An 18552-nucleotide genomic window follows, 5' to 3' on the forward strand; every position below is an offset into this window, starting at 1 on the left:
TAAAATGCTAATGAATATGTAAGTATCAACACGGAGAGAACACATCGCGTGATGTTACTGCATAAAGTTGTAGAACATTAAAATCACTGTGAGAACTCGTATTTGAAGTTTACATCTTTGCAAAACAATATGTGACACGTTATGTACGGACTCATGTGTAGTAAGAATATAATCACATAGATTGGGTTCACGTACGTCTGTAACAGTGGTTTCTCTTTAGGGAGGGAGGCCAGGAAGAAGGAAGGGGAGTAGGGTTGGGGGGCACAGAGATGACTTTTGCTTTGTTGGTGATGTTTCATTGCTTAACTTATGACAAAATGTTATCATTTGTTCATTTGGGAGGTGGGCCCAACTGGGTTTTCTATTGTCCGCCTACCTTTGTCATTTTTTTCCAATAAAAAATTTGAACGTCAATATCCTTGTTGATCTTGACCATCAATCAGGAAAAAAAAGTCCTGGAGCAGAGCACACCAGTGGGCTGGTAATAAGCATGTGTTGTGGGGCCACTCAGACCTGGATGCAAATCCCAACTGTCATGCTGCATGTGGGAAGCTTGGGCCAGGCCCTTATTTCCTGTCATCTCCATTGCACAGGTCAAAACGCAGGTAACAGACCTCCCCACCCTGGATCGCTGTAGGAATTAGACCCGATGACCCACTCAGAGTGTGCTGTATACCACAAGTGCCTAATAAGTGGTAGGTATTGTTATTAGCTAGAGAGGCAATAGCTTCAAGTGTTATTACGCCTGAGGGATGGCCAATGGTGTTCCAGATGCTGGTGGACAAGCTGTGGGACAGGCACGTCATGGAAAACAGGGCTGGCTTTTCTTAGGGCATTCCCGAGCCCTCGAGTCTCCTTATGTCACAGACAGGAGAGGTGGACGCACAGAGGGACGCACTTCCTTCTGGTTGCAAGGCAGACTTTCGGGCAGGATAGGAACTAGTCTGTCCTCTGTGTTCTCCACCCTCCTTGGTCTGCAAGGAGCTTGGCTTCCAGAAAAACAGAACTTGGAATGAAGCTTTCATAATATTAGAGTTAGAACAGGGTAACCTAGTGGCGACCTCTAAGAAGAAAGTTAACTGAAAACCAAAGGACCCGGGCAAATAAACGAAAAGCAGGGGCCAGGGGGACAGGAAAATTGTATGTATTTTACCTCAGGTTGTTTACAAGTTGGAAAGCAAAACCCAAAAGAAGATGAGATCAAAGGGACTTTAGAAGGGGAAGGTGAATGGCCCAGAAGCCAAAGCATCTGCTGACAGATGGATGTTGTTCAACAAGGCTTAGAGACCCACCTACCACGGCCACAAAGTGAGGGGGCCGCAATCTATGCTAAGTGGGGCAGAGGGACACTCCATCCTTGACCTGGGAGGCGGTGGCATTTCCACACAGCCGCTCTGGGGCCACGTGACTTCCCAGGACACCCCCAGTCTGGCTGAGTTTTGGTTGAGTTCTGGTTGCTGGGAAATCCCAGTCTCTGCAACAAGAGAAGAGATGGTCCATCGATGAGGGTTGGAGCCTGGGCTGGAGCCCTGCCCGGCCTTTTATTGTCCCTCTTATCTTATGGACAATGATTTTACCTACTGCATGGGGTTGTGGGGACTCAAAGGACAGTGTACGTAGCACAGCACATACCCAAAAGAGGTCGATAAAAGTTAACTTGTCCAAAGGTCCATTCTGACTTACGTGTAAGCCACGGAGCCTAAGCCTGGGTAAATTTCAAACACTCTTACCGTGCACTGAGTGTGGCCTGAGCCCACTTCCCCTGCGCCCTCTGCTTCCTACCTCCCTTCAGCTTTAAAGCAGGTGGCCCCTGGACATCAACTAGGCGAGAACACTTTGGAAGCTGTGAGTCAGGGAGCTGTTGTCCTGGTCACTCCAGGGCATGTGGGCTGACGACGTGCCCGGTCAAGTAGGGCCCTTCCCTCCTTGCACCAGGAGAGTCCTGGACGGCCTGTGCAGACAGCTCCGGGGGAGGGGCTGGAGGAGCTGGACCCAGTTTCCACATCAGTCATGTTTCCCCACACTGTGAGTCTAGACGTTTGACACAATGTTCTTGATTTCTTTTCCTGCCCAGTATATGTTTTCTAAAGCCTCTGCCATCACCAGAGTTCTGGTTGCGGTCAGATATTTTTTCCCCTTTCTTGGTTAAATGCTACCAGGGTGGGGCAGCTCAGTCTTTCCAAGGGAGGGGCAGTGTGACGCAAAGTCTAAGGGATGCCATGTTTATCTTCTCTTCCCCAGTTGTGTAACCTTTGTTCCCCTGGAGGGTGGGAGAGGGGACTTGAAGGGGAAAGCAGCAGGAGCAGGCAGAATGGCCTGGCAGCCCACCCAGAGTCCTGGGGCTGCTCCTGTGACCTGGGTCCCTGATGTCTTCTTAAATACTACAGTCTCCCTCAACACCGAACGCTGTACCAACTCCATTTGTCCGTACTGTGAGGGCACTGCAAGCTACTTAGTCAATTCGAACCAACAGGGGATTACGTCTTTCCAGATCTAATTTCTGAAGTCAGAATGCTTTCCACCACATAAGCATGAGTAAACACTTATTTTCTAATATACCACTACAATTTTTGGTAGAATTAATTTAGTTTTCACTTTTGAAAGCCACCCAAAGGGAATCTTGGTAACTTGGCAGTGGGTATCAAAAATCTTTTAAAGACTTCCAAAGAGACATGACAGAGAAAGGCAATAAGTGACCCTAAACTGGAGGGGGAAAAATACTATAAAGGACAATATTGGGTGCATGATGTTATGGTATTACACCAATGTTAAATTTCCTGAAGTTAATGAACTGCTTTAGGATTATATTTTAAAATATTCTTTTTATTAGGAAATAAACACTGAAGCCTTTAGGGGTAAGGGAACATGGTACATGCTACCTGTCCTCAGAGGGCTCAGGGGACACATATGTGTGTATGTAGATACACATACAGATGCAAATCATAAAGCAAACGGCAGAAATTGAACAAAGCAGGGTAAAAGGTATATAGATATTCTTTGTCCTATTCCTGTCATTTTTATTTGTTTGAAATTATTTTTGAGTAAAACCTTTCTTAAAACACTGATAGAAACAAATAAATTCCTTTGACTTAGTAACTTCACTTCTAGGAATTTAATTTATCATCACTAACGTGCTATTTATATTGTAAAACATTGGAACTAACCTAAAAAGCAAAGCATTGGGGAGGTTTCCATGAATTACTCAAAGGATGAGAAAGAGCCAGCCGGCCAGGGGCAGGCATTTTAGGTGGGAAGGGGCGAACAGAGGCCCCGGGGGGCGGCAAGGAGCTGGCAGGGCAGGGGTCTCAGAAAGACCCCTGCGGCTGCTCCATGGCGTGTGAAATGGAGGAAGAGGTGCCAGACCAGCAGTGCCAAAGGCTGATTAACAGGTGGTCAACAGCAAGCGCAAGACCCTGAGCTAGAGGTGCCTGCAGTGGTCTAGACGACCGACATGGCGGGTTGGCCTCCGGCTGGCGCCCACGGAGAGAGGCCTATAGTGACCCGCTCGGTCTGGAAGTAGAACTCACTGCACTCGGGGAGTGAGGGCCAAGTGGTGTCCAGAGGACTCCCAAGGTGCTAACTTGAGCAGCTGGCCAAGGAATCCTGGGAGTGGGGGGCAGTAGGAGGGCCGGGGCACCGCGAGTTGGGTCTTGGCCTTAACTGTCAGAGAGGTCATACAGACAGATGAACGTCTGGGTCCAGAGCTGTTCAGGGGAGGAGTTAGGGCTGGAGATAGACACTGATTTAGGATGAGCGCTTTTATTTTCCTTTTTTTCGCTTTTCCCTGTTTCCCAAATTTCCCACAATGAATACACATTAATGTTGGCAGGATGTTTTTTTAATGACTTAAGCAATTATTTAATTAATTACCAGGCGGGTAAGGAGATAGCGGCCACCCAGCGGGTCCTTACCCCCCTGAATACCATGAAGGGTGCTCCCTCCCTATCCCACACGCAGCACCCCACTTTTGGCCCCCACTCCAGGCCTAGCTGTCCAGGAGAGCAGGAAGTTTGGGGTGGAGGAAATGCTGTACACTGGGCGTGTCCAGCAGGGATGTGGGTGCTGCGCCCACCGGGGCACCTCCCTTCCCCACACTAGCCCTGCTCCCCGAGACCCACCCAGGGCCGGCAACCTGGTCCTCCACTCAGCACAAAACAGACACCCACACCCCAGAAGCAGCTCTGACCTGGGGGATTTCAGCACTTTGTGGAGTAGCTCCTTTGGGATTTTCCGGAGGCTGATCTGCGTCCCCATCAGAGGGACCAAGTTCATGTCCAGCCACTTCTCGCAGGCGGTGGTGAGCTGCTCTGCCTTGTACTGGGAAGGCAAGAAAAGCCAAGTGATAAAGGAATCCCTGAACTCTCAGCGCCCTCTGCTGGACGGCTACGAGACTACAAGCGTGCTCTCAGGAGTTTCACGCTGACAGGCTCAAACCTTTTCTCCAAAATACATAAACTGCAGCAGATAACATTTTTTGTTATGCTCAAGACATGCATTCGGTTGATTTAAATCATTCCTTGGTGCAACCCTGTGAGATCAGTTCATTATTATCCCTAGTTTCCTGATGGTGAAACTGAGGCTGCCCTTTCCTGTGGTCACACAAGTTAAGTGGCAGAGCCTGGTGCAAACCCCAGTGGTCTGTCCACAGGGCTTACACGCTAAAATCTATGGACTAAAATCAGTGACTGATCATGGGACGTCCCGCGGGGTGCACCCCACGTGGAGTTCTGAGGCTAGTTGGGGGCACATCCCCCAAAATGGAAGTTCAGAGAAAGTGGAAACAGTCTCCTGGGGCCAGGGACCTTGGGAGGTTCTTAGGATGCTTTGCAAGCTTACCAAGCTAAATAGGAGCTGAGAAATGCTGACCGGAATGCAAAGACGCCACTCGCCACTGGCGGAGTGGCTTTCTAATGACCAGTGCAGCAACGGTGAGGACAACGAGTTATTGTCGTGCAGGGTGTCACGCAGGGGTCTCAGCTCCCGCTCCCCACATAAGAACGCAGGACACGGTGAGGCCAAAAGGGAACACCCATGGAACCATGGATAGGGGAGTCATACCACTATAGTCTCGCTGGCGGCTGGGTTGGAGACACAGGAAGCAGGAGCCACACGATCCACAACCTGCCGTCCACTTCTCTCTGCCAACCAACCCCACTTGCTAACTGCAATCTGCTCTTGCTAACTCAGACACCATCTTCTTGCTAGCCCCCCATTTGCTGCTAGCGTAGCCACGGCAGTTATATTAGTGGCCAATGGCTCACTGGTTACAGCTGACGGCCAACTAGCCACAGCTGATGGCCATCCAATCACAGTTGATGGCCATTTACTACCCAAGCCAGCACCTTTCCACGTGAGGCGAGAGCCTGGAAACTGCACTCCTAGCTCTGTCCCCACAGTTATCTTTGACAAAACAGGCATTTAAAACATCCTTAGATGCTATTATAACAGCTCCGTGACATGCTGATTGTGCATGAACCAAACACCACAGTCAAATGTGTCTTTTTCACTATGAGTGTCCACCCACGTCAATGGTGGCTTCACAGGAAAAGGCTGGAATCAGGAGGCCTGTGGTTCAGACCCAGCACAACCACATAGATGCTGCGTCACCCTGGCCTGGCTGCTCCCCGACTTGGGTCTCCGTTTTCTGAGAGTTAGATTACATCCCATCACTGGCAAGCTGACTGAGGCCAGGGGGACAAATTTTGCTCAACTCCAACGATACCCTGCAAGGTAGTCTACTATTTTGGTGAGAAAGGCTGTGCTGTTCCCCTCTACCCCCAGATCAAAGCTTTTCCACTATTGGGGTTGTTAAAATATCCTTTAAAAAACAAAATGGCTTTTCAAAATTGCTCACTTGGCAAAATAAAATGTTGGCACCCTTCAGTTGGTGCCTTCAGGTAGGATTTTTGGAGCCTGGCCTGGGGAGTGAAACCCCAGAGCCTGGATACTCTTGCAGGTCCCCCAGGTGCCACATGGCCTGTCCAGGCTGTTCTCACCTTGCAGCTGGCCAGGTAGAAGTTACTGATGTTGTTTGGTGTGATTCCGGCCATCATCACGGTCACACACCTGCAGAGACAGAACTGCTATTCCCGAGGCCCCCAGGCTGCTTTCAGAGAGGGGCCCGCCCCAGAGGTCCTCATTCAACAACAGGATGGTGGCAGAGCCCTTTTCCCGGGGAAGGAGCCTCGTCTGAGGGATGTGGATGTTTGGCCAGAGGACCCCGTCCTCCCCCCCTCCTCAGGTGGGCCAGTGGGATCTGAAGGCCCAGGAGAAAGGCTGTGTCCCAAAACAGGCAGTTGGATTGATGGACGACTTTGACCCTGACCTTTGCATTTTTCTATGTCCCGTAAGATCTACAGTGACCATGTGTAACATTTGTAAAAATAAAACATTATTTACAAGAAAAAACAAGGCTCTGTCAGAAATGAGTGGGGAAAATGAGCCCTGACAGGGACGGGGGAGCTCAGCTTGTCTTCCCAAGCTCAGTTTTCGTGCGTGTACACTAAAGGGAGAGAGATGTTTTTAGCCGAAGATGAACACAGGTGAAATTGATAAACGTGGTTTGAGTACTACTGGGGAGTCCCGTCACTCACCCAAAAGAAGTGCATGCCTGTGCCTTTCATTCCTGTGAGTCAAGAATTGTTGATTAAAATGAGCATATTGCCAGAGATGGCTCAGCGGTGAGCTGATAATGTGTTAGTGAGAAATAGTGTCCTGGTTCCATTGCAGACTCAAAGTCGTGCTCTGTGCAAGGAAACCCCGGATGTCCTGGCCTCCGGAAGAGGAACGTTCCATGAAATGGGTCAAGGGACCCCCTTCTGATTTCTCCTGGGACTGGACCGGCCGGCACCTCACCGCATCCCCTCACCTTTGAAACAGGCTGCTGAACTGGAGAGTGTGAGCAGAAGCCAGCACTCCCGGCGCGTCGTCCAAGTTCATCTCCGCTTGGCTCGAGTAGAGGTTCTTCAGGGCCATTGCGAAGGCTGGGAAGGCAGCATCCGAGAGAGAACGCCTCAGCGTGGGGCTCTGCGGCCCGCGTCCCTCACTCGCAGCTGCCCTTCGTGCCGGATGCTCCAATGTCCACTAGCTGGGCAGCCAGACGCCACTAGAGAAAATGCACCCGCTCTGACCTGGGTGCAGACACTGCCTGGGCTCCCAAAAGGAACTGAGGATGAAGCTAAGGAAACTGAGCTCCTCCTGGGAGCCCGTCCTCAAGGTCTGTGCCTCGGGGGTTCTCTCCTCATCTGGGGTCCATGGCTGTGCTGGGACGTGACCACCCGAATACGTGCAGAACGTTGTGTGTGTGTGGGTGCGGGTGTTTCTCTGGAGCTGACATAAAACTTACAGAGTTTCCTCCGAGTCTGGGGTCTGTAAGAAGGTTAAGGACTGGAGAACTCCCGGGAGGGGCCAGGATAATTTGGTAGCCTAGGAACTGCCCTCCTGTAAGCAGGGAGCAGAGGGACCCGGCTTCGTCCCAGCTCTGCCTGATCCCACACAGTGCGGAGGTGTGGACCAATGCGCTCCGAGGACGGCTGACCCAACCAGGGCTTCAGGGCCTGATTTTCTGACCATGACAGCAGGTGACAGCACGCATGTTGCATTAACAGAAGTCTGTTTCTAGGAGGCCAGGATGGGATGGGAAGGGGGTGAGCCCAGGGGAAGCCCTGAGGGAGGCTGCTGCTGCTGGCAGCCAGCTCTGGCAGGAAGTGCTTCTGGGGGGGAGGGGAAAGGGTGGGCCTGAGAGCTTCCCAGGGGTGTGTGCCCCCTGACGGCAGTTATGTTTTCCCTGGGTCTGTCTGAGAAACCTGCTACTTCGCTCCTCCTCTGTGTCCCTCGTGCCTCTTTCCCGAGGACTGGCAACCTCTTGGTAGCGGCATTTCACCCTCTTCATTTTCCCAAGTTGCCCCACCCTTCTTTCCGCTCCTCTCTTTGCACTAAGCTATTTGTAAGAAGGCAGCCCTGAACGTGTGTTATGTCTTCTTGTTTGTTCTTAAAATCTGGGAGGGCTGTTTGTTCAATGGCATTCTCAGAAAATGAAGACAAGTGTCCATTACCAACTTTGGTGACCATGGGGTCAGTGATCTTCAAGGAAATGACCATCTTGTTGATGGCGGTTTTCTCTTGGACCTTCCTCGGTGCTGGCGCTAGAAAAGGAAAGGAGATAAGGACGTCTGGATGTGACAGCCACAGTGAATGGCGCAGGGGACAGTGTCAGGCAAACACCCTTTGCCCGTCCTTGGTCTTGGCATGAACCTCACTGTACTTGGTTTGTTTTTGTTTGCTTGTGTTTAGTAGATGCATTTTTGAAGTGATTATTTATTTTGAAATACTTGAAGACTTCCAAGCAGTTGCAAAAATAGTACAGAGAGTTCCTATCTGCCCCTCAGCCAGCTTCCCGGTGACTTTACACAGCCACGGTGATGGTCAAAACTGGGAAATAGATGTTCGCACTGCATTTTAAAGATTTATTACTAGTCCCCTACCCTCTTCTCCCTCCCCTTTGCTCCCCCTTTCTCCCATGAGGGCGAGGGCTAGGCCTCGGTCTCTCTGCACCCTGAGTGTCGGCTCAGACCTCCTTGAGGCGGGAGCACAGCGACCACCTACTGAAGAACAAATGTGGGGCTGAGGCACCCACCGCATGGCTCCGTAAACATGGCCCTCACGGCTGCCAACAGAGGCCCCTCCCCACCAAAGGCTTCCAGGAGGAAGGGAAGCGACAGCCCAATTCACTGCCATTGTCCCCACCCACTCAGAGTTATTCTAAAACGTGAGTTACAACACACACTGTGCTCAGCTCTCCAGTGGTGTCCCACACCCTTGGACCAAAGCCAAAGCCCCGCCAGTGGCCCCAGGACCACTAGTCTCTGGCTCACTAGGCCCCAACACTGCCTCCTTGTGGTTTGCTCCCTCCCCCATCGGGGTCCACCTGACCCCATGGGTAAGGTAGCAACCCTCCCCACCCCCTACAGGCTTTATTTTTCCTTCTGGACCAGCCACCTGCAATTACATCATCTGTTGGTTTATTATCTGTTGGGCAGTCACACTGAATGGTTTACTTGCCACTCCATGCCCAGGACACGACACAGTCTGGTCCTTGGTAAACACTAGCTGGATGAATGGAACAAACAGATTCCATCACTAGCGTCCCAAAGCTTAGTGAGCTCACAGTTCTAGGTCATGAAAAGTGACATGAATCAGGAGCCAAAAAGTATGTCACACTATGGAACTACAAAGACTGAAGGAAAAAAGAGAGAGAGAACAAAGATCCATTTTCCTCAGGCAGCAAGGCCACCAAGCCTTCCCTCACCACACTCACGGCACCTGGCTCTGTTCAGGCTGTCAGTCGGCAAATACTTGTTGAACACCTACTACGTGCAGGGCCTTGCCCCTGGCTCTGGATCACTTTCCTCCCCTGGGTTTCTGCACAGCCTCCCACTCACAGGCTCCATTTTCTCATTCATTACCACCCCCCTCCACCAGGGGCAGTAAATGAGATGACACACAGTAGGCCCTCAGGAGGTGGTGGTTGGTATCATTATGTATCGTGCTATTTGTCATGCTTTAACATCATGGTGGGTGATTAAGTTCCTAGCACAATGCCTGGCGTCAGTTAAGCACTCAACATTTCTGGAAGGAAGGGAGGAAGGACTATTACCAGCAAGGCCAGAGTAAGTGGAAGACAGAAGTTCAACATTCCCTCCCTTTTAAGTACAATTTCAAAACCTGGTGGGAACGTGACCATTAGATCACATGTTTCTGAGCTGCTCTGAAACCAGGGTGTTTCGTTCTTAGAAAACACATGCCGTTTCCTTCTTGGATTTCCTCCTAGAGAGTAAACGAGTCCTGCTAAAGCCCAGATGATCCGGACTGTTGGTGGGTTGCAAATGAGCATCTGGGGCAGCCTTGTGTGGCCAACACCGCTCGTTCGCCCGCTCGCTCGAGGGGCTGTGTCTCCCCAGGACCCACCACTGCAAGGCACATGAAAGCTGTGACTGTACTAAAAATCACGGCGACACGAGCCCCAGGGCCTGGTGCAGTTGGTGGTGCTGGCAGAGGTGACCCTGGACAGACGGACAGTCCGGGCTCTAGGGTTTCATATCTGCACCTACCCAGACGTCTCCTGGTCAGGCCCATCCTCTAGCAGGGGTTTGGATAGGAGGGCTGTCTTCGCAGAACCAAATCCTGTCTGTTCAGGGAGGCCATTCGAGACTCATTCAAGACCAAGCCGTGAATGATAGCTCCATTTCCCCCTCCAAAGTCTCTCGCTTTTCAATGTACTCACATCTGGGTCTCCAAAGCCTTCCACTGGTTGCTTCGTGGGACCTCTGAACTGGGCACAGAGGGCATGGAAGGAAGAGCTCAGGCCTGCTCTTGAAGACACTGGGACAAAGTCGTAGAAGAGCAAAGAACATCATGAGTGAGTGGGACGGCAGCTTCGGTTCTGTGGGAAAGCCACAGCTCGCTCTCAGCCCCCGGCTCAGCTGGGGAGGGCTGAGCCCGAGGCCCTGTGGCCTGGAGGATGCCGGCAGACAGCCGAGCCCTTGCTCCAGGCTCAGGGCAGAGCAGTGACTGGGGGCTCCGGCAGCCTGGCCGGCTCTGGAGTAACAGAGCTTTGCTGTCGCCTTCTGGAAACGTCATCCCTTCCTGACTGGCACACTGGCTGGCTCAGGAGGCTCTGACTTTTTCATGGCACCAGCTTACAAGATGTCCTGAGGCGACGCCAGTCTATATTATCCAGAGAAGAAACTGGCAAGGCTGCCAAAGAGGAATTTATGGAACAGACAAAGGGAGGTTGGGGATTATGAGGATTAAAAAAGGAGAAAAAGAAAGACGGGACCTAAATACTTTTTGGAATGAGGTGGTGTTAAGAAAAGCAAAGAGCGAGGAAAAGAAAACTAAAATTGATGTATGTGTGTAAACCTCAAACGAGCATGCTTAGGGCCAAACAAGCCACAGACGTCAGAACTACGCCTTCAGTCCGGAGAGCTTGTCAGAAGACTCGACCCAACCTATTTTCTCTTTTCAAAGAAGTAGGTAGAGCCTCCATCTTAGCGGACAAGACTGGGTTACTATGAGAATAAGAACTGACATTTACTGAGTTTTCACTACACGCCAGGCATTGTTCTATTATAAAACCTCACACCCACTACACCTTCTCTAGTCTTCAACACAACATAGAAACAACTATTATCCCTGTTTTACAGCTGAGGAGACTGAGGTTAAACCCTGGGCCTTGCTCTTAACTGCCGGTGTGACCGTGGTCCCCAGACAACCAAACGCCGAGCTGGAATCTCTCAAACCAGAGGGTGTTTGGAGCTCCATGCTGGGTGCCGGTGAGAAAGTACCTTGCAGAAGATTCTCCAGTTCCTTCATGGGGCTTGTGGTGCCCCCTCCCAGCGCCAGCAGGTAAAGCTTGGTCAAGGTCCCGGACTGAAGAAGTTGAGGTAGATGGAGCTCCCATTCAGAGCCCAGACATTTGAGAATCACCACTGAGGAGAGAAAATACCATTGAGCAAACGATTCAATAGTACTTCTGCCTGAAGGTGCGTTCATTCCTTCTCCGCCCAAGTTCAACCGTAGCCTTTCAGCAACAAAGTGACAAAGATGACAGTGCCAGCCTCAGGGAGCTTACTGGCTCGCAGGGGGATAAGATGTGCAGACTCACAAGGTAACATAGGAAGGGATAAACCTCCAAGAGCGTGGCCGACAACGGCTGTAAGACGTCAGGGGCTCAGGGCTGCCCTCCAACTTGGGGAACTGGAAAACGCTTCATGGGGCACGGATGCTGGCGGGGACACTTCTGGGGGCCTCACTTGCCTCCCCCATTACAGTGTTTCTCAGTCTGGGCACCGTTTGGGACATTTTGGGACTGATAATTCTCTGTGGCGGGGCCTGTCTGTGTACTTTAGGGTATTTAGCAGAATCCCTGGACTCTACCCACTGGATGCCCATAGCACCCTGCCCCCTGGGTTGTGACAACCAAAAATGTCTCCAGACACTGCCTGGGGGAACAAAATCATTACCCAGTTCCTTGCTGAAAACTTTTGGGCTGTTGGTGCCTAATTATTACCCATCTGAAAGGCCACAGCCAAGGGCAATATAGTAAGAGGCGCATCACCAGGGAGAAGGGTTCTTGTGAGCTCACTTTTCTCGAGGGAATGGGGACCATCAGAAAGCCAGCTCACAGGTATGAAATGAGATCACACTGTGAAGAAGGCTCTTTGCAAACTGTAAAGGTCTCACCCGTGAACAGTAAACGAGAAGAGACTTTGACGGGAGGGTAGATAAAAGATCCAAGGATGCCAGGCCAGGAGAGGCAGGAGAGGTGGTGGGCAACAGGGTTGTGCAGGCTGGACTCCAGTTAGCACAGAGCTGGGGGAAGCGGGTGGAGCTCAGGGCAACCCGCAGAACCCTGAATCTCAATGTCAGACGGCGTTGAGGGCCACCAGCCCCATGACTCATCTCTCGGCCTTGCCGTTGTTTAGACTACGTGGCCTTGGGTACTTGTTTCCTCTCCTGTTATTGTTATTCACCAGCTCTATGATATTGTTTGGTGCTGGGGTTCAGAACCTGGGTTTGCATCTCGAATCTTGGATCGCCTCAGGGGACGGCTTTGTTTTGCCGGATTGGGAAGAATGCCACCCCATTGGGGTGATTTTAGGCAGGCATGGAACTGTAGATAAAGTGTGTCCCCTCACTGGATGTTCACTTGTACTTTCAGGAGGGCAGATATCACAACCAATCCAAGACCTCTTCTCCTGGGCCAGGAGATGGCCTCAGACTACTTCTCAGATCTGCCAGTCAATCAGAGTTGACAGGTAAGAAGGACTCACTTAGCCCCTCCTGGGCGGCTGGCTCAGACCTCAGGCAGCCACACTGTGCTGTGGGGCTTATCCACAAAAGCTCTTTTAAGGAGCTGACCAGTCCAGATTCCCCGTGAGGCTCAATGATCCTTTCCCCAGCTGGATAGACCTTTATTATAGTCTGGTTCTTTACTATAACTTGTAATAAAGTGCAGATGTGACATCCAAGTCATGACTGTTAGAACTAAAAGGAACAGAGAACAGCTGCCCCAAGCTTGACAGGGCTTCTGTTTCATCTTGAATCCAAAGCCTATTTATTAACTTGGCACATCTGCCCTTATTGTGACCATTAGCATATGAAAATGTGTTTGCCCAGCCTGGTTTCATTCATTGTGTAGTCGACAAATATTTATGGGCGCCTATTACATGTTAGACGCTGTGCAGTGGGCAGGAACTGAAACGTACAGATAGTGGCCTGGCTTCTGGTCTGTTTCCTTCTAGAGAGACCACAAGATGCCCTGAGATCAGCAACATTCTGACGGAATCCACTCGTGACATGAACTCACCTGTGTCCCTGCTTTGGATGGCCACGTTCTTCAAATTCTCGGAGACATTTTTCTGAATCTTTGAAAGGCATAACCTCAAGGAAAAATACAAACAAACATTTCAGGAGTGAATATTGATCTTTCTCTCCGTTTGCAACCTGCATCAGTCCAGTGTAAGCCCCCCGAAAGTGCCCAATTCATCAATCTTATCATAAGCCGCCCTTTGGGACAGTTTCCTCAGGTTACCCTTTTGTCTGCCGATCTGAGGAACTGCAACGTCCATCTGATGGCTGGATCAAAACGTTAGTTCCCACTTCTAGTCTGTGGGTAGGGCTTCGCGAGGAGCTATCTGAGGCTGCACGTACGTGGCTGCCCAAATGACAGCTCCTTTGGTGCGCGTCTACAATAATAATTATCTACTGGAGTAAGGAAGAGAGCATCCTGTGCCTTTCTGGGCAGTTAACTCATGCATACATGCACTCCCCAGGCTCAATGGGTCCAAAAACTGAACTCGGAACCTACCCCAAACCCAACCCTGCCCCTTCGCCAGAGTTCTGTGTTTCAGGAAATGGCTCCACCCGCCTCCAGTGGCCCAGGCCAGCCTACTGAGTGTTGTCACATCTGATCCCTTGCCTCGATCTGACAAAATACCTTCTGAATTCATCTCTCCCTCTTTGCCCTTACTGCTATGGCCTTCGTCCAAGCCGCTCTATCTCCCCCTGTCACTCGTGCTCCCTTCTGAAGCACACCCCACATTGCAGCCTGAAGAACCACCTGAAAGTCAAGTTCGGTCTGGCCTTTCTTTTGCTGAGGCCCTTCCATGTCCCCCCAGTCTCCTGGGGGAAACCCCAATGCCTTAGCATGGCTAACAAGCTCCTGTGGCCTCGTCCCACTCCACTCCCCACTCTAGCCCTTCTCAATAGTGTAACCCACTGTCACTTGCTTCCATTCGCCTGAACACACAGCTCCCTCCACCCAGAGTGCTCTCCCCTTCACCGTCTCACTGACCAGCTCTCACTCACCCTTCCAAATAAGGTGAGTTGTTGCTTTCTCTGGGGAGGCGGGGCTAGCAGCCCTCCCCACTGCCTGCCCTGGCATTATCCCCATTAAAACTCCTTCGACAGTGTCTTGGGATCGCCTGTTTACTCATGCATCCTCTGCAACAGGCTCTGCTTTCCACAAAGACAGATTCAGGGCTTATTTACTGCTGTAGCCCTTAACTCTAGCACAGACATCATTCAAGTGCTCAAAACATGGCTGGGCCATGATTGAACGATTTGCAAAGATAAGCTGCTTTTCTATAAACACTATATTCATCCTGCTGAGCAAGGAAATGAAACAAAGTTTGAGTCACATATTCACAGCTTGAAGACAGTCATCCCAAGGAAGCCAACCAGCCAAGGGATCCTTGATGACCACATCTGGTCAGTGTCATCTTGGCCGTGCTGTTTTCAATGACCCCAGGAGCCTCGTGGGCCAGGGTGCCTGGAGGAGGGCTTGGGTAGGGGAACCTGTGTCCATATGCTGCCCTTTCCAAGGGGCGAGGGTGGCTACCAGTGACTCAGCCTCAGGAAGGCAGTGAGAGCTGGAGCTGTTTATCCAACAGGAGCACTGGATCTGACCCAAGCTAGCCTTCATACCCCTGGTGACTCGGGCCACACGTCTGGGAAGAGCTGGCCAAGGTCAGGAGTTCAGACCGTGATCTCAAATTGGAGTAATGGACTTTGGAAACGACGGGGCGAGGCCCATGAGCTCAACTGCCCTCACAAACATCACTGTCATCGGCTGAGCTGGGAGACACCAGACAACGGCAGCAACCCGTTGCCTTCCCCTGGTGTCATGGCTGCGTGCCCAGATGTACCATTTATCATGCAGGCTCTGCAGGTTGCAAGGGCTGCGTTCATTTTTAAGACCAATGGAAAAGTTAATGGGCTAAGTGGGACCTGTGAGTGTTGTCTCCATTGTTTGGGACTAAATGGCCTGTGATATAGTGGCATGTAGGGTGCTGGGAATATGCTCTTAAGCTAGGGGCTCAGGCCCCCCAGGAATGACCCCTGATGGAGAAACAAGAGGGGAAAGGGGGAAATTCTACATGTTTCTTATGGACATATGAACCTCCCGCAGCAAACCATCCAAAGGGGTGGGGCTTGTTAATTGCAAACCTCCCCTTTGATTTCCTGCCCCTTGCCTTTGAGTTTGGCCATGTGACTGGGCTGGACCAATGGGATGCTAGTGGAGGTGATGGGGCTGAAGGTTTGAAAAGTATGTGTGCCATGAGCTTGCCCGCTTGCCCTCTGCCACCGCCAGGACAAGAACATGCCCAGGCTAGCCCACTGGCTCAGGAGGAGGACGGAGGCTCGTGGAGCTTGACCTGAGCGGAGCTGAGCCTGGATCAGCTGCCCGCCCGACACACAAGTGATGAGCCCGCCCAGAACGCCTACTCGCCTCAGCCTGCCTTCGGACCCAGACCTTCCCCGCGTCACCAAGCGGGGAGCAGGATTTGTTGTGTTGCAGCAAGATGCTATGATTGGGGGGAGGTGCTAAGCAGCAGAGTGAAATATGGGGCTGTTGGCTGGCAGAGCACAGGAATAACACACTGCAAAATGCAATAACTAGGATCAATAACTAAAACTGCTGCTCAGGCTATAAAGATAATAGCTCTATTTATTGAACAGCTACTATTTGCCAGAAACAGTGCTAAGCATTTTTGGTGTACTGTCTGATTGAATCCTCAAGATGACCTCTTCAAGGGAGATGTTATTATCACCTCTTCACAGATGAGGTAATCGAGGCTCAGAGAGATTAAGCCACTGACTAAAGGTCACAGAGCTGGTAAATGGAGGAAAAGGAACTCTAAGCCTGTCTGATAGGCTGTTTTTAATAGTTCTAAAGCCCAGCACAACTGCCATCAGCCTCAGGGTTCTGTGCCCCACCCCTCAGGCCACCACTCCCCCGCTTAGCTCAGTCATCTCACAGACCAACCCCTGGAGACCTTCGCTCCTGCTCCCCAGCCACCCTCATCAGTTTTCTGGATCAGTTTGCCTATATTCCCCGGCCCAGCGCCAGCACCTGCTTTCCCAGCCTGGCTCTGGTGCTAGGGAACACCACAAGCTTTGGCAAAACCCTAAGAGTGCTTCAAGGCTCTAACCAAACAAAATGCAAAACAAATTCAAGGTCGTTTAAGGCTATCCATAGCCAATGCCAGGAATGGCAATTCACAGCACTCAGTTTTTCTAAAGCTGGGGTCATCAGAGAATTTAGACCCCAAACACTGATGGATTTTGGTTTATTCAAATGTGGGACATAGTCACTTGTGTGGGTAGGAGGGGCATTGGAGCAGGGCTGGTCAGTGGGTCTAGAAAGGGAAGATTTTGCTGCTTGCTGAGCAATCACGGAGCAAGCAGTTCTTCTGTGGCAGGTGCTGCCCTGGGGCACAGGTCATGCTCAGGTAGACCTGACTGTGTACTCACAAGGCAGGTGCTGCCAGCCCAGGGCGGGCAGTGGTATCAAGTCAGGTCTAAAGCACCAGGGAAGTGAAGTGTCTCTTCTGCAGTAGGGTCCAGCTCTGTGTCCTCAGGAGAGGCAAGAAAGAACTTGTAACATGGAGGAGTGTTGCTCCAAGCCTCCTGTTCAGAATGTCTTGGGGAAAGGGAAGGGGAGCGGGCAGCTTCCCACCAACAGAAGCCAATCAACTGGGTGTCAGTGTGCATTCATGAGAGTGGTTCAGTAGCTCAGTTTTGTTTGTCAACAAATCAGTTGACAAACTTAGAGTACCATTAGGGTCCAAAGTTCCCAAAGCAAAGTAAAATCTAGAAGAAAAAAAAAGGTCCGTCTCTCTCTCTCTCTGGATTTTTATCACCACCCACAGACATTCTCATAGGAAGTGGTGACAGTGGCCGTGTGCATCCCTAAAGGATGGTCCCAAAGGCGGCCTTCCTCGCAAATGTGCCCGGTGACAGCCCATCTGCCCAATCAGAGTGGCCCGACCATGGGGCACTGCCCAGAAATGTGATTCATCCCAAAGGGGCGTTCTCTGCCATGAGGCTTTGATCTCCCTACCTGTCTGGGTCCTTCAGTGCATCATCAAAGTCTATGTTCATAGCCTTGCACACCTGGGAGAGGGCCAGCAGGTCCTGGGGGAAGGCATCTTTGGGGAAACGCCACCGATTGGATGAGCCGACTATCCGGCGTTCTAGCCGAGTGCTGTGTTGCTTTGGGAAACAAAGGAAGAAAATCTTTTTTTGTTAACCTCATATAACTGTCAGGTTTTTCAAATTGTACACAAGAAAGAAAATCAAGCCAAATTTTTAAATGCTGGTTAATTTTCAAACATGGCCACTATTTCTCATGAGCCATCTTCTCAAGACAAATATTGGGGGTGCCAAAAAAACTGGATACAAGTGGACACTTTGGTCAATATTGCTCAAGCAGTAGTTCACCATCATCAGAAGTGTCTGAACGCTGATGGGAACCACTTTGAGCACCTCTTGTAACTGCAGAAGTCAAACATGACTTGTATTCATCTTTTGTTATTGGTATACATTGAGTATCACAATTTTAATACAGTTTTCCTTTCTTAAAATGTCTATACATTTTTCTTGGCACCCTCTGTACGAGTATATTCAGTAGACCAAGGATTTCCAGCTACAGAGTAATTTGGAATTTAGGATCTAGGGTAGGAAGTGCCAGAGGCGAAGGTCAGGGAGAAGGTTGATTCTTTGCAGGTAGCTCTGAAGAATCCACAAGCAGAGACAGGATTATGCTTCAAGAAACTGTTCCTTAAGTGTTAACTAGCATGTGACTGATTCTGAGGGATGCTAAATTGACGAGAGTCTGAGTAGCGACTGCTTTTTTTTTTATTGTGCTAAATGCCCCAAACATAGAATTCACCACTTTATCCATTTTATGGTATAAATTTACTGGCACTGAGTACATTCCAATGTTGTACAACCACTATAGCTCAGAACATTTTGAACATCCCATAAAGGAAACCTTGTCCCCATTAGGCCATCACTCGCAAATCCCCTGCCCCCAGCTCTGAGAAACCCTTCATCTGCTTTCTGCCTCTGCGGATTTGCTATTCTGGATATTTTATATACGTGGAATCATACAGTGTGTGGGCTTTTTTTGTCTGGCTTCTTTCACCCAGCATAGTGTTTTTGAGGTTCATCCAGGTTGTAGCAGGTGTCAGAATTTCATTCCTT

The 18552-nt window shown here is 50.5% G+C and overlaps 1 protein-coding gene across 1 annotated transcript in view; it reads right to left on the bottom strand.

Annotated features, from left to right (window-relative positions):
- BTBD16 (BTB domain containing 16) overlaps positions 1–18250 on the bottom strand; it is a 39891-nt gene extending 21641 nt beyond the window's left edge. The window contains exons 1-8 of the mRNA XM_033131083.1: positions 18176–18250; positions 17408–17559; positions 13370–13443; positions 11346–11489; positions 8055–8144; positions 6869–6983; positions 5997–6066; positions 4187–4317 (exon numbers count right to left, since the gene is read on the bottom strand). Coding sequence (XP_032986974.1) covers positions 4187–4317; positions 5997–6066; positions 6869–6983; positions 8055–8144; positions 11346–11489; positions 13370–13443; positions 17408–17559; positions 18176–18250 — 851 coding nt within the window. The remainder of the gene's footprint in view (positions 1–4186; positions 4318–5996; positions 6067–6868; positions 6984–8054; positions 8145–11345; positions 11490–13369; positions 13444–17407; positions 17560–18175) is intronic.
- Between the last annotated feature and the right edge of the window lie 302 nt (positions 18251–18552).

Source organism: Rhinolophus ferrumequinum, chromosome 16 (genome assembly GCF_004115265.2).
Source record: "Rhinolophus ferrumequinum isolate MPI-CBG mRhiFer1 chromosome 16, mRhiFer1_v1.p, whole genome shotgun sequence".
NCBI classification, from domain to species: domain Eukaryota; kingdom Metazoa; phylum Chordata; class Mammalia; order Chiroptera; family Rhinolophidae; genus Rhinolophus; species Rhinolophus ferrumequinum.